Source organism: Canis lupus, chromosome 15 (assembly GCF_003254725.2).
Source record: "Canis lupus dingo isolate Sandy chromosome 15, ASM325472v2, whole genome shotgun sequence".
NCBI classification, from domain to species: Eukaryota; Metazoa; Chordata; class Mammalia; order Carnivora; family Canidae; genus Canis; species Canis lupus.
This window is the reverse complement of record NC_064257.1, coordinates 7,832,117-7,847,453: the sequence shown is the minus strand read 5'-3', so window position 1 is coordinate 7,847,453 and position 15,337 is coordinate 7,832,117. Positions and strand designations below refer to the sequence as shown.

Below are 15,337 nucleotides of genomic sequence, written 5' to 3'. Positions count from 1 at the left end.
AGGAACCCTCAGCTGAAGGGGACTGTGGTTATGTCAGGAGCTCTCAGCTGAATGTGACCGTGGTTATGTCAGGAGCCCTCAGGTGAAGGCAACCCGTGGCTATGTCAGGAGGCCTCAGCTGAAGGTGACCGTGGTTATGTCAGGAGCCCTCAGGTGAAGGGGACCCGTGGTTATGTCAGGAGCCCTCAGCTGAAGGGGACCCGTGGTTATGTCAGGAGCCCTCAGCTGAAGGGGACCCGTGGTTATGTCAGGAGCCCTCAGCTGAAGGGGACCCGTGGTTATGTCAGGAGCCCTCAGCTGAAGGGGACCCGTGGTTATGTCAGGAGCCCTCAGGTGAAGGTGACTGTGGTTATGTCAGGAGCCCTCAGTGGAAGGCATGCAGAATTTTCTCTGGAAACTTCTCAGGAACCTTTAGTTAAAAATAACTGAGACCTCTCAGGAGTCCTGAAACGCTCAGGTTAAAGCGTCCAACTCTGTCCCCTACCCCCCGACTACCAGGGGTGGATTGCCAAGGAAGGAGGACTTGCTGTCTCGCCAGGACAGAGGTCCTGTTTCCATACTGCCACAGCTCCATTCAAAAGAGCATCACTTATCCTTTAAGTTCTTGGAGGTAAGAAAGCTTTCAAATAACTGGCATGCTCTACCAGGGTGTTATGTCATTACTGTTATTAATTATCATTAACGGTCTTAAATTATGCCTATTAATGATCTCGACACAAAATAGCAGTGTGGGCTTAGCCAAGAGCAGCATAATTACCTATTAATGAGATGTAAATTTCCTAGGGAAATGACAGAGATCTAGAAGTGCCACCTTCTGAACTAATATAATAAAGCTCATAATAATAATAGTATATAATCTGAAGATATTAGTGTTAATTTGAATGCCAACACCATATTTAAACAAGCTGAGAGAAGTGGAAATTATTTGCATAATTCAAACCAAGAAACCCTAATCTGTGCTATTAAGGAAAAACGGATCGTTCTTCTCGGAAGGATCTAACTCCGAGCCTCTGCAGTCACCATATCGAGGAGAAATGTTTTTCAGATACTGATTTTATTTCTTTCACTTACGCTCTCTCTCTCTCACTTCCAGCACCAAGCAGAGATACCTTATACAATAAAGCCCAGGAGAAAACAGAATTAAAAAAAAATAAAAACACAACAAAATGCACTTAGGGGACAGAAAGGGAGGATGTCACCAGGCCTCAGGAAAAATTACGGCAGCGGGGCTCTGATTTCAATTTCCAGTTTCCTGGGAACACGGCACCGACGGTTTAGGTAACCGAGTTACTGGTTAGTGAGCAGCCTCGTTAGGACCGGCGGCAGCTCCGCATCTGGGGCACCCCGTCCCTGCAGCTGGGGTGCGCCCGGGGCTGCCGCGACCTCATGCGCCAGGCCTCCACGGCCCGGCCCGGAAGCACCTACCTTCGTAGCTGGCGTGGAAGCCCTGCGCGCTGACCGCGTAGTCACTGATGAGGCGCAGAGAGAGGGTGGCGGCGGCGCTGACGATGGTGGCCGGCAGCTGGAAGCCTGTGAGCCTGAAAGACAAAGAGGTGCCATTTAGGGAGAACGATCCCCTTGGGAAATGAGCATCCGTGAAGCATTTATTGAGCACCTGCTGGATGCACAAGGCTGACTTAGGCACATAGGCAGGGGCAGGTGCAAGGTGTCCCAAGACAAAGGGGAGATGGAGCAGTCACAGGCATGTGGAGGCCACTCCCCTAAAGCCACAGGCCATGCTCTGACCTGGTGACCCGCCTCACGGACTTCTCTCCTCTCTGGGAATCCTCCCCCACCCCTGCCCTTCCTGGCCGAGGCCCTCTGCGCCTCCAAGTGGACCTCGCCACAAATGCACGGCTAACAGTTGCCAACAGACAACCCTTCCTTGGATACTGAGGAAAATACGCCCAACTGTAAGCAGCGGACGGTGGATACTTCTTATCACGGGCTTTATTCTTTAAAAGGAATGAGTCTACTGCTTTTATAGAAATGATAAGTGCTTATTATTTTTAAAAGATGAAAGCAATAAAAAAAAAAAGCGCAATCTAGAAATAATCGCTCTTGACAGCTGACATACAAAGAGCCACGGAGGGATCAATAGATGGGATCATCATCAATGAAATTATTGCATACAAATGGGATCAACCTGTACACGCTTTTAAAACTAAAATGCTTAAAAACATTTTTTTTCCTGTGAGTTCAGTGAAGAAAAAGAAACCGAGGTGAAACAGAAGAAATTGTTGAACCTGAGAGAATATGTTTTCAGCTCAAGAGAATCATTGGTAAAAGATTCTTCAACGTTAAAAAGATTAAATAACGAAGCTTTCACTCAACACTTGGGAACATGTTTCACGAGAGCAGGTGTCCGCGGCTGGGCCCCCCACAGGTGACCTGAGTACACAGGAGGTAGTGAGGTGGCCAGTCCCCGGTCTGCCTGGGTCCTTTGTCTCCTACCTGGGGCTCATCTGGCTCCCACACCCCCGTCAGGGCTCTGCGAGGGAACTCCAGGTTTACCTTTACCCTCTTTTTCAGGTAGTTTGGGATACCGATGGTGCTCCGGATCCTGCTCTATTGCTCCCGTTGCCCTAATACCTGGATGCCCAGGTGTCCCCTGGAGTTGTGAGCACGCTGCCCTAATAACACCTGGATGCCCAGGTGCCCCCTGGGGTCATGAGCACGCTGCCCTAATAACACCTGGATGCCCAGGTGCCCCCTGGGGTCATGAGCACGTTGCCCTAATAACACCTGGATGCCCAGGTGTCCCCTGGAGTTGTGAGCACGTTGCCCTAATAACACCTGGATGCCCAGGTGCCCCCTGGGGTCGTGAGCACGTTGCCCTAATAACACCTGGATGCCCAGGTGTCCCCTGGAGTTGTGAGCACGTTGCCCTAATAACACCTGGATGCCCAGGTGCCCTCTGGGGTCGTGAGCACGTTGCCCTAATAACACCTGGATGCCCAGGTGTCCCCTGGGGTCGTGAGCATGTTGCCCTAATAACACCTGGATGCCCAGGTGCCCCCTGGGGTCGTGAGCACGTTGCCCTAATAACACCTGGATGCCCAGGTGTCCCCTGGGGTCGTGAGCATGTTGCCCTAATAACACCTGGATGCCCAGGTGTCCCCTGGGGTTGTGAGCACGTTGCCCTAATAACATCTGGATGCCCAGGTGTCCCCTGGAGTCGTGAGCACCAGGGTTCAGCCAAGTTGAATCAGATATGTGTTGATTCCAACCATGAAAAGCCCTGTGCTGGATGAAGCCCTTGCCCTTCCCACCATCCTAAACCTTACAAGATTCATGTTAACTCAATGAAAACTCGAGGAACAGAGAGGAACGTGATAAGAGTGTGAAGCAGGTGACCCAGTAAGTTTCAAGGTCATGTTCTCCCCCAGGAGAAGAGCAAAAGACTCCTGCATCACCCACATGCTCTCCTCTCCCTGACCCCTGGCTTTCTGTCTCTGCCTCATTCACTTTCTAACATCAAAAATCTAGATGTAAAATAGTGAAACCACACATATTAGAGAAAAAAACACTTTTTAAAAAAAATGTAAATATCTCGTGCTGGGGAAGGTCTTCCTAAGAGTGATATGTTTAAAGGACACCTTTGGCTCCCATCATTCTTCTAGGGAGCTGTCACTGCACGGGACAGCGCACCTGCTCACCTGCTACAGAACGGGGCATGTGACCCAGCACGGCACATCCCTCATCTTTATGGACGGGCTCAAGGCAGGGAGAGGAAGGAGGGCACATAGCCCAAGCAGGGTCACTCCGAGTCCTTCCATGGGATGATATACAGATTGCAAGAGTCTTTTCGTTTGGGATCCTAAATCATTAGAATGTGAGCTTGGGACTGTCCGCAGCCTTTTTATCATTACCCAGAGCCTCGCTGCTCTACAAAATGATGTCCCACCCGGTACAGACAAAGCTGAGGGTGACGGGAGAGAAACCGAACCCTGATGGCCCAGCGCTGAGATCCTCGATCCAGCCACGCAGAGACTGCGGTGCCCGGTACATGAGCCAACGTTCTTTCTCTTGTTTGCTTGCTTCCTTCTTTCCGTCCTACTTTCCATCCATCCATCCATTCGTTCTTCCTACCTTTTTCCCTTTTATTTATTTATTTATTTTTGCTCAAGCTAGTTTGATTTGGGTTCTTTCTCTCACAATTAATTACTGATGGATACAGCACGAAACCCTAGAAGCGTTAAAGGAAAATATTGATCAATTTAATTATGTGAAAATTAAGAGCATGTAGCGAAGCAGAAGAAGCTGCAAAAATAAAAAATAAAAAAGGAGAAAAAATACAAACTGAAGAGACAAGAAGAGGGTGGAGCAATCATGATCTATAAAGAACATTACAAATTATGCAAAAGGTAAACAAGGAAAAAGGAAAAAAGGACACAAATAAAAACAGGAAAATGATCCACATACTTAATATAAAAACATGCAAACTAAATCCTTAAGGCTCATTTTTCACCTCTCAGGTTGGCAAATGTCCAGATTTGGCAAAGGTTACGGAAAACAGATCTTGCAGCTACCAGAAAAATGATAAGGAAATACTACAGATTATACACATGCACTTGAAAAATTAAATGAAATGGACCTGATCCTTGAAAAGTGCAAACTGCTATAAGCTCCCCAATACGAGGGAGATCATTTGAAAAAGTCTTATTACTATTAAGGAAATTGAACTAGTAATTTAAAAAATCCCCCAAACGGTACACACTGGCCCAGATGGTCTCACTAGGGAGTTCTAACAAGCATGTAAAGGAGAAGTAACACCAATTCTACACAACCTCTTCCAGAAAATAGAGAAAAGAAGGAACATTTCCAAACTCACTGTATGAGATCAATATTACCGGTACCAAAACCAAAGTCAGTCCAAATCAATAGGACGAAAGACCACATCCCACATGAATATAACCACAAAAGTCCTTAAAAATTATCAGCAAAGAGAACTTGGCACTATAGTAAAATAATCACACAGCACAACCAAGTGGGGTTTATTCCGAGGATAAAATATTTTCAATATTTGAAAATACTTGAAAATTCCAAGTTCAATATTTGAAAATCGATCATTGTAAGTTCACCATGTTACCAGGCCCAAAGTAGTAAATGACTATAAAAACTGATATAAAAAAGCACCTGAAAAAATTCAATGCTCATTCATGATGGAGAAAAAAAAAAAACTATCAGAGAAAGAAGGATAGAAAGAAATCTCCTGAGTTTGATAAAGAACGTCTACAGAGATCCCGCAGCTAACCTCACACTTAATGGTGAAATACTGAATGAATGCTTTTCCCTAGGGACGGACAATGAGTCAAGGATCTAATAAGCCAATTAGAAAATCAGCAGAGGACACAAAGCGACATCTTATTAAAGACACTAGAATGGCAAACGAGCGTATGAGAAATGCTCGACATCCCTGGCCGTTGGGGACATGCAAAGTGAGACCACAGCGAGCTACTCATGCTACACACCGTTAGAATAGATCAAATAAAAATCGTGACAACACCAAATACTGGCAGTGACACAGCACAACTGCATCTCCCAGACTTTGCTGGGAGGATGGAAGATGGTATGGACCCTCTGGAAACAGGCAGTTTCTTAAAAAAAAAAAAAAAAAAAAAAAGCCAACACACATACACACATACACACTGATCATACAACCATACTCCTGGGCATTTATCCCAAAGAAATGGAAATGTGTGTCCTCACAAATCATTCATAGCATTTCTTTTTTCTTTAAAGATTTTTTAAAAAATTTATTCATGAGAGATACAGAGAGAGGCAGAGACACAGGCAGAGGGAGAAGCAGGCTCCATGCAGGGAGCCCAACGTGGGACTCGATCACAGGACCCCGGGGTCAAGGCAGACGCTCAACTATGGGCCCCCAGGTGTCTCCGTAGCATTTTTTCTTGGTAATAACCAACAATTGGAAATGACCAAAGTGTCCTGCACGGGCGATAACTGACACCATTCCCTGTCCCGCAGCGACTGCGCACCTCGGAACACCACTCAGCGATAAAACGGGCTACTGATACGATCTGGATGGATCTCAAGGCTGTTATGCTGCGTGACGAAACAGCTCATCTCAGAAGATGACACACCGGAGACTCCAGGGGGCTTAGCCGGTTGAGTGTCTGACTCTTGATTTCGGTTCAGGTCATGATCTCGGGGTCCTGGGATCAAGTGCCAAGGCTGCCTCCATGCTATGTGCAGAGCCTGCCTAAGACTCCCCCTCGCCTTCTCCCTGTGCCCCTGTCCCCACCACTCACGGGCATATGTGTGCTCCCTAAGAAGGAAGGAAAGAAAGAAAGAAAGAAGAAAGAGAAAGAAGGAAAAAGAAAGAAATCAAAAGGTGGAAGGAAAGAATCAAAGGAGGAAGGAAGGAAGGAAGGAAGGAAGGAAGAAGAAGGAAGGAAAGAAAAAGGAAAAGAAAGAAGAAAAAAGAGAAAGAGGAAAAAAGAAATTGAAGGGAGGAAGGAAGGAAGGAAAAGAAAGAAGAAGAAAGAAAGAAGAAAGAAAGAAAAGGAAGAAAAGAAAAAGAAAAGAAAAAAGAGAAAGATGGAAAGAAAGAAAGAAGAAAGAAATCAAAAGGAGGAAGGAAGGACGGAAGGAGCTGACATACCAGATATTCCATTTACCCCGGGTTCTCGGAATGACGTGAAAGAGATGAGAAAAGCTCTGTGGTTGCCAAGGGGAGGGAGGGAGAGGAAGAGAAGCGGGGCCACCACACGCGAGGGAGACGATGACGATGACCCGGTCTGCGTCCTGGTGGCAGGTGGCATCAAGGCACAGGTGCGAGGCAGCGGCCAAGGAGGTCGTGCACCCCCACGCGGATGTCGGGCTCCTGGGCCCGAGGTGTTACTACGGCGACCCCAGACGTCCGGGGGGGGGGGGGTAGGGTCCGCGGAATGTCCGCACCACCCCGTCCACCTTCCCCGGATCCGTCACGGCTTCCACACGGGAAGTCCTCAAAATGACGCCGCGACTCGCCTAAGCCCCCGCTCCTGAGCTGAGCTCCTCCGGGAGTGGCCGGGCCCCTCCCTGCACCCCCGCGGCCCCCCAGCCCCTGCGGCACACACGGCCCTGCAGCACGGCGGGTCCGTGCTGACAGCGAGGGCTGCCCGCCCACCTGTCCCCGCGTGTGCCAGGTGCCCTTGCCCCTGACTTGCGGGTCCCGTCTGCCAAGGACCCTGGCGCTGAAGCATCCAGCTGTCCCCTCGGGGCCACACCCCTCTGTGGGTGGATCTAGTCACCTGGCCCCACACACGGGCCAGAGCCACAGCAGGGCCCTTGGGGGGCCCACCAGGCTGCGGAGACCTTCCTTCAACCACGGGCAGCTTCCCGCTTGTCCCCCCTTCCCCGAGGCCGCCCCCACCCAGTGATCTGGGGCCCGCGCCCGGCCCAGCGGGTGGGCCTTGAGGGGCTGATGCTTGTGCCTAGCTCCCCGCGACCCCTCCGCCCGCCCCGACTCCCAGGCCCTCACTTCTTGCCACCCCGTGGGCCGGAGCCGGGCGTGGGGAGTCCGCACTGTGACAGCTGCGGTCCTACGGCCTGCACCCCGGACGGGCCTCCAGCGGGATCCAGAGCCGCCAGTGGCTCCTGCGCTTGGTGGGTGAGCTGTAAGGCGCGGGATTCCTTGAGCACCCGGACGCAGGGGGACACGGAAGCCTGGATCCCCCCCAAATTGACTACCTTGGAGCCGAGCCAATGACCTCACAGCCAGGAGGGATCATGTGGTCGCGTGTCAGAAGCAGCAAATGCAACCTCCAGACTCTCCGCGTTCATCTGCGACTGTAGACGCCGCAGTGAGAGGAGTGAGGACGCAGACTCCCCAGGACTGTGTGAAAGGACAGAGGACGGGGAGCAGGGCAGGCCCCCCCGCTGTTGCCCTCCCCCCACCCCGCGCCTGGCTCCAGGACGACGTGCCCGAAGGAGAGGACCTTTCGCCAACAGGCGGCCAAGCCTCTGCCCCAACAAAGGGCCCCATGTCTCAAGGACCTTCGCTCTGCCCCTGTGCCTGCGCCCCAGGCTTCCTGGGGTCCCAGCGCTGAACCCGCCCGATGGCTCCCCACCATTGGTGGGGTCATGACCAGGCCCCCCGGGAGCCACAGGCTGTGTCCCGTGGCCACAGGGCCCAGCCGTCCTCCTGGGCCGAGCGAGCCACGGTCACGGGGCGCCCTGCCCAGAGCTGGAGATCGACCACAGAGCAGCCCCGAAGCGAGGTCCCCGCGAGTGCGCCACACGGTGCGCGATGAAGCGTCCCCCTCCCCACATCCTCCAGCCTCACTTCCTGTGACGCTGCGGGGCCTCCACACGCTGCTCCCACTGGCCTCCGCGTTCCTACTCAGTGTTCAAATCCCAGCTCGAGTGTCCCACAGGTGAGTGGCTCCAGGAGCTGTGTCCAGGGACCGTCGCGTCCCCCGGGGTCCCCGTGGAGTCCCTGCTCCTCCCTGGATGTGCGGGGCAGGGGCACCTCCCCGCCTGGCCCACGGCAGGCCTGCCCACGGTGCCGCCTCTGCCAGCGCCTCGCGGGAGAGCGACGGGAGCCCAGGACCCACCAGCTCTGCCTGGACGCTGCTCCGGAACGTGCAGCGCGGGCACGACAGCAGCTTTTGTGCATGAAAGCCCGCGACGTGAGGGCTGCCTGTTACCACCGTGTTTGAAAACGTGGCCTTTATGACCCTACAGGGCGGTGAGGCCGACGGGTGGGGCGACGACCGTCCCGCAGGGACACCTTGTTTCCGGCAGGTTCCGGGGAGAAGGGAGCACAGGTGGCCTCCTGAGGACGGGGGCGGACGCTGCTGCGACTGGCACTGCCCGCCTCAAGCGGAGGCAGGGGCGTGAGGGCTCCCAGGCGGGACACCGCCAGGCCACCCCCAGGGTGATGCAGCTCAGGCCGGGTCCTGGCATCGCTGGGCCTGCCCTTCTCTCCGCCTCAGCTCACATCTCCGTCCCCTCCACCCACTCTGGCCTGCGCTGCTCTCTTCAATGCACTGTGTCTCTTCCCACCCCAGGGCCTTTGCACCTGCTGCCCCTAGAGCTGCATGCATCGCCCTCACCCCTCAGCCACACAGGCTGCCATCCCCCGACCTACCCATCTCCCACCAGCTTCTCAGGTCTCAGTTTGAACATTACCTCCTCTGAGGAAGGGCACAGGGATCCCAGACCAATGTTCTCAGAGGACTGAGCACTTGCTTCTTCCTTTGCAATATTCATTCCAACTGCAACGGCTTGATTTTCTTGTTGAATTACCTGGGACGTATCTGTCTTTCCTTCTTGAGGTTAAGCCTCTCGAAGGCAAGGGCTGGCTGACCCTTTCCTCTTCGTCCCCAGGGCAGTGCACACACTCAACACGACGGTGTCATCAACTGACTCCCCCAGATTCTTATGTTGAAACTCAACCCCCCGCACCGTGTGTGCTGATGAGGATGTGGGGCCTTCGGGAGGTGACTGGGTGGTGAGGGTGGCGCCCTGTCACGTGGGGTACTTGATGGGGACCCCTGCCGTCTGCAGGGGAGGGCACCAGGACAGGCTGGCGGTCGGCGGCCTGGAAGACAGCGCTCACCCGATCCGCGCGTCCTGGCACCTGACCTTGCTGTCTCCAGAACCGTGGAAACAAGCCTCTGCCGTTCACAAGCCACCAGGCTATGGGACTTTGGTTACAGCAGCCGAGCTGATTAAGGCAAATACAAAACAAATGAATATTCAACACCAGAGAGTTCGCAGCAAAGGCCTGGTTCTCGTTGTGGGGAGGCCAGCTTATAGGGTCAGCCCTCGGCTGTTGCTGGACCTGGATTTCAGGAGCGTCCCCAGGGTTCCCAGAACCAGGTCACCTAAACTACCTGTAGGAACATTACAGTTCGTGCTAAACCCCTGCCTGCCCTTTGGAAGTTGGGAACTTTGGTCCATACCAGGCAGACAGTGCCTATGTCACCTGCTCCAGTATAAAAAGTCCAGGCCCTCAGTCTCCAATGGGCCTCCCTGGTGGTGGCATTTCACACGCATCATCACAGTTCCTTGTTGGGGCAATTAAGTGCGTTCTGTGTGAACCCACTGGGAAAGGACTCCATTCCAGTGCCAGGTTTGCCCCAGACTTCATCCCGTGCCTGGTTTCCCGCAGCCATTTGGCTCCGCAGCCTCCACTGTGACAGATCAGAGCCGTGAGGACAGTGACACGCAGCATCCTGTGAGTCCTTGGAGCACATCGTGGACGCCGACAGTGGTTGCAGGGACCTCCCCGCCGGCCCCCAGCACAGAGGGTGACAAATGAACACAACCAGATCCGTCTGCAGAGTACAAATACTGGACTATTCTTCAAAGGATACTGCAGGGTGTTTGTCAGTTTAACAGAATTGGAAGACGCTGTGTTAAATAAAATTAAGCAAGGGAGTTTAGAGAAAATAAAAATAAAAAGTGCTTGTGGAAGCATTTAATAAGTGAAGAGCAAACTTGCAAGGCAGGGATAGATGATGCCAAGAGCTCCTAACCCATTGCACCAGAGACCCTTTTATTCTTAGAGCAGAGTATGGGCTGGGGTTCTGCGGGAAATCCTCCAGGAAACTAGATGCCCAGAGAAGGGAGGTCATGAACTCCGTGCTGTCACTACAATGGTCGAGAAAGCTGTCGACGTTTCTCATCTGAGAATCCCTGAAAGCCAGGGTGATCAAAAGGCCGAGGAGAGGGTCCCTGTGCTGTCCTAAGACCTGGGGATCCTTGCGATAAATCCCTATTTCTGAGGGTGATCCACGCATGTCACTTCCCTGAAACTTAAAGAGCCCAACTAATAGAGAATTATCCAGGAATAAACAGTAATATAACAAATTGGGCCTTTATTGGATGGCTCTCATTGAAGGCTCTTAGCACGTCAAACAGTGATATAAAAAATGACATGTCAGTTGACCTTGGGAATAAAAGAGTAAATGCAAGCAACATTTGTCACACTGACAGGCTTGGCAAATAGTGTTTTGATTTGCCAGCAGCCTTACTCCAGACAGCAGCCACTAGTTAGATACATAAACCATTAAAGCTAAAAACAGAACTATCATTACAGGCACTGTCTAGTAATTTGCAGGTAATTGATGGACATTAGTCATGATCACACAATATGGAGACACACACATACACCCGTACAGACGCGGGTTCTCTCTGGTAATTCCCATTTGCATTGCATCAAGAGCTTCTAAGACTGGGAAACTTGAAAAAAAAAAAAAAAGAGGGGGTTTTCTGTGCTTTTAAGTATCTATGTTGCAAGCTCTTGTTTTCCCTTAGAGCATCCTGTGGGCAGGGGTCCTGTGGAACACACTCTGGGAAACGGAATGCCTAGAGCACGCAGGGCACGGAGTCCAGGCCGTTGCTACATTGGCCACGAGATCACAGACACTCCTGGTCGCAGAGGCCCTGGAACCCACAGCAACCAAACAACTGCAGAGATGGTTCTTGAGCTGTCCCAGCATTGGAGATCCTTGCAATAAATCCCCGTTTCTGAGCAGGACGTGGCATTAGCCAGATATGTGCTGAGAAATTCCAAGAGGTCTTCTCTAAAGTGTCTCAGTCCATCCAGAAGACGTCCACTGGCTTTACAAACCTCCGCCTTCGGCTGCACATGTACATCCATCTTGGGAAGGCCAGTAACCCGCCCTGAGCAAGGCTGGGTGGGAGCAGTGCTAGGCATCCCACCTCCAGACACGCTGTCTAGGACGCACGCAGGCTCAGGAGCAAGGCCTGGAGTCCTCGCAGGCTCACAGCTAAAAATAAGGAAGCAGCACTGTATGCTCAGAATGCAAATGCTAACACGCTCACTCTGTCAATACCCGGGCGTATTCCCCACAGAACTGCAGCTTCTGACTCCGCAGGAAGGAGTCCTGGGTACTTTCTCTTTGTGCTGTACCCAGCGTTACGTTAGGAGATTCGCCTGAGAAAATGTGCAAATGATTTTGGGAAGTGCTACACACAACGTAGCACCGTGGTTCCCAGACCGTGTGCCGTGGCACGCTGGAAGGAAACGCGTAAGAGCAGTGCGGAGTGTTTTAAATTCTCAAGGGAATCTACGACACCCAATATCTGTTGGACACACGGAGTATTAGCTCAAAGCAGTTCGCGGTTTCAACATGAAGCTACACCCCGGTGGGTGACATCGTATCTTCGCGGAGCCGGGTGTTTGGTGGTTGGTGTGATATGAAGCAGGTGCTGTGTGAAAATCCGTGTGGAACAGGATAGGAGGTTGGTGGTGTCCAATCCGATTCCAAGGTTTGAGAAGCTGTGTGATCCCAACAAGCACACACCTTCCATGAGTAAGTGATGGTGATCACTTAGGGATGAAATATTAGATTTGTTCCTTTCGATTTACATTTATTATTTTTCTAGACAGCTATAAAACTATTTGGGTGTAAATGCTTCTGTAGCCGTGTGGGCCTGACTACTTAAGAAGTAGAGCTGATAGGCATTTCTTTTACCCACGGAGCTCACCCATTTTACCCATGGAAAAATAACTGAAGCGCTTCACAGCGCTTCAAACTAAGAAATGCTGGGAAGCTGTGCGTGACAAGAGCCTGAGAAGTCCTACAGCAAGAAAAATGGACACACGCACCGGAAGCCAGCATGCCCATGCTTCTTGGTCCAACACATCTACGAGGAGCCTTCTTTATGGCAAAAGCTTGGAAGCTGTAGGTGGCTGTTTCCCAGGATTTGCCCCATGACCTACTCCGCTTCCGCAACAGAGAACGGGGGCTGACTTATTCCTATTGTTGACGTTAAACATTATCTCTCATCAGTCACTCAATCAACAAGTATTAACCGCGTGCCCTGGTAAATGTCACATACTAGGCTTGGCTCCGACGATAGGAACGTGTAAGACACGGACCTGGCCCTCAAGAAGTCCGCCCCCAAAAGTGGAAACTTCCTTTAATTTATCCAGAAATTTAGCCACATCTCATCACCTTCATTGCCACCATCTTGGTTCGCCCCACTGCCATCTCTCTCTTGCCACGGCGATTGCAGTAACTCCCCAACTGGTCTCCCCATTTCCCTCTTGCCCCCTCCAGACCATTCTTGACATGGCAGCTGGCATGATCATTTTAAGTCGGATTACGTCACTTTTCTGCTTAAGCTTCTTCTGGATTTGGGATAAAGCCCAAGGCTTCCTAACGAACCCAAAGGCCTTGGGCAAACGTCTGCCGTCACCACCGTCTCCCATTCCCGCTCTCTTCTCACCAAATGGTCCCCCCTGCTCACTCGCTCCAGCCAGGATGGCCTCCTTACTGCTCCCTGAACACAGCTGCCAAGTTTCCATCTCAGAGCCTTTGCACCTGCTGTTCCTTCAGCTTTTCCCAGCTGTCCCATTTCCTCTCCAGGTTATTTTCCTCCTGTATCACCTTTTGGCCAAAGGTCTTCAATGACCATTCTATTTAAAATTGCAACCCTCCCCGCTCCCCCCCATTTCCCGGCTCCCGATCTCTCGGTTCTACATTTCCTGTCACCATCTGACATACTGCATATTGGATTAATCATTATTTATTAAACCCATCTTTCCCATTCGCCTGTGAATCCCATGAGGACAGAGATTTTGATCCCTCTGGTATCCCAGCCTATGCCCAGCATTAGAGATCAGCGCCAGGCACACAGTAGGAGCTGATAATTAATCGTATTACTGATGAAGACACAATGATAATGCAACACAGTAAGTTTGGTGGCAGCGACATGCCCAGGGAACTGAACGTCATCAGCCTGAGCGGATCTAAAAGGGCACGTTGTTAGCCAATCATCCAAAGGGCACGGACGGAGGGCAGCAGGAGAACAGGGAGGTCATTTCCAGCAAAGGGGATGGCATGAGCAGAGGAAAGACAAAATCCAACCCCATGTGTAATTTATGAAACTGTTCTCCAACCAATGACAGGAGAACAAATGGATACAACCAGCTGTTCTTCCTCCCCGTGTTTGCCATGACTGCTTAATTACCAGTCTCCCCAAGAGAGAGGATTTTTCTGGAGGCTGCTCAGCCTTCTAGCAGATGCAGACTTTATTTGCTTTTGGGGGATCCTGGAAAACCTTGACCCAGCGTGGCCTCCCATGACAGGTGCAGCTAATAGTAAAGGGCCCTTCCCTGAGCCCTTGGCCGGGGACCCGACAGGCCTGAGCCACAGGGGCAGTGAGCCAGCTTGGTCACCTGGGGTCTTTGCAGGTGGTCCGGGCAATCTCTCAGGCTCTTTTCCCCTGTGTCTGTCTGAATCTCTAACTCTAGTTCGGCTTCTGGGATTTTTTAGGGTCACCATATTGCACAACTTTGAGGGGTAGTCAGTGGTCCTGAGCTCAGAACGGCTGTCTTGTCCCTGGGTCCCATCTCTTTGCCTGAAGCCTCAGAACTAGACAACGGTCAGCTTGAATTTGGACCTGGGTTTCACCCCCTGGATGACATCTTCGGTCGTCTTTGGTGCAAAGCAGGGACTGAGCCAGCCCAATCCCTGATCCCCCAGGTCTGGCCCACATCTACAGCGGCGAAAGGACACAAAAGAGACAGAAGCCCTGGAGACCATGGCAGGATTTGAGGGACTGCCACGTGAAGTGATGGAGTGTGGCGTCCACAGAGCGGCTCCCCCCGACCACCCTGCACTGGGAGGGTGTTGCTGGGCCTTCACGCTTACCAGCCACTCAGCCCCCCTGCCCTCCTAACACCGAATGTCTTGTTGATGTGCACGTATTTGTCCGTTGTCTCCCCTCCTCTGCTTGAACGTAAGCTCCACTCAGAACAAGAACCGTCATCTCGGTTACCTGTATGTGTCCAATGCCTAGCACACAGTAGGTGCTCAATAAACACGTGGAACGTTGAATGAATGGGGAGTTGGCGGTGTCACAGGAATAAGGAAAAGACAGTGTTTCCAGAAGAAAGAGGTCAGTGATGGTGACTCCTTGTGAGGCGCCAACGGACACGGCAGGGAGCAGTGGTGACTTTTTCCAGGGCGGATCCAAGCGGAGGGGTAGGGCTGAAATTGGGTCACAGTGGGGTAAGCTGCTCACGGGAAGGAAGGAAGTGGAGACACGGAGTCTAGGCGGCTCCCCCAGAAGTGGTGTTGAAAGGAAGAGGGTCAGTAGAAGCCACTTTCAAACAAAAGCCTTTCTAGATCCCTGCTTGGAAAGGCTCACGTCCACCTTTCTCTCCTGACCGACCCTCCCCGCGGCTGCTCCCAGAGCACACACCGTTAATCATCTCTCGTTACTTTAGTTTTTAATAGAATAAGCAAGTTCACAGGCATTTGTTTCAGTCTGATACACATTCTCTTGGCAGGATAATAACCTATACCGTAAGTGACCTCATTAATCAGCAGGGACAATTAGAACGAGG

The 15,337-nt window shown here is 51.7% G+C and overlaps 1 protein-coding gene and 1 long non-coding RNA gene across 2 annotated transcripts in view; one reads left to right on the top strand and one right to left on the bottom strand.

Moving 5' to 3' along the window:
• The window catches only part of CSMD2 (CUB and Sushi multiple domains 2), a 489,398-nt gene that overhangs the window by 393,904 nt on the left and 80,157 nt on the right, over positions 1 to 15,337 (bottom strand). Inside the window, exon 3 of the mRNA XM_049094020.1 lies at positions 1,426 to 1,538. Coding sequence (XP_048949977.1) covers positions 1,426 to 1,538 — 113 coding nt within the window. The remainder of the gene's footprint in view (positions 1 to 1,425; positions 1,539 to 15,337) is intronic.
• Positions 6,650 to 14,765, top strand: LOC125752518 (uncharacterized). The gene is made up of 2 exons (XR_007402230.1): positions 6,650 to 6,795; positions 14,472 to 14,765. It is a non-coding gene; the product is annotated as an uncharacterized LOC125752518 (long non-coding RNA).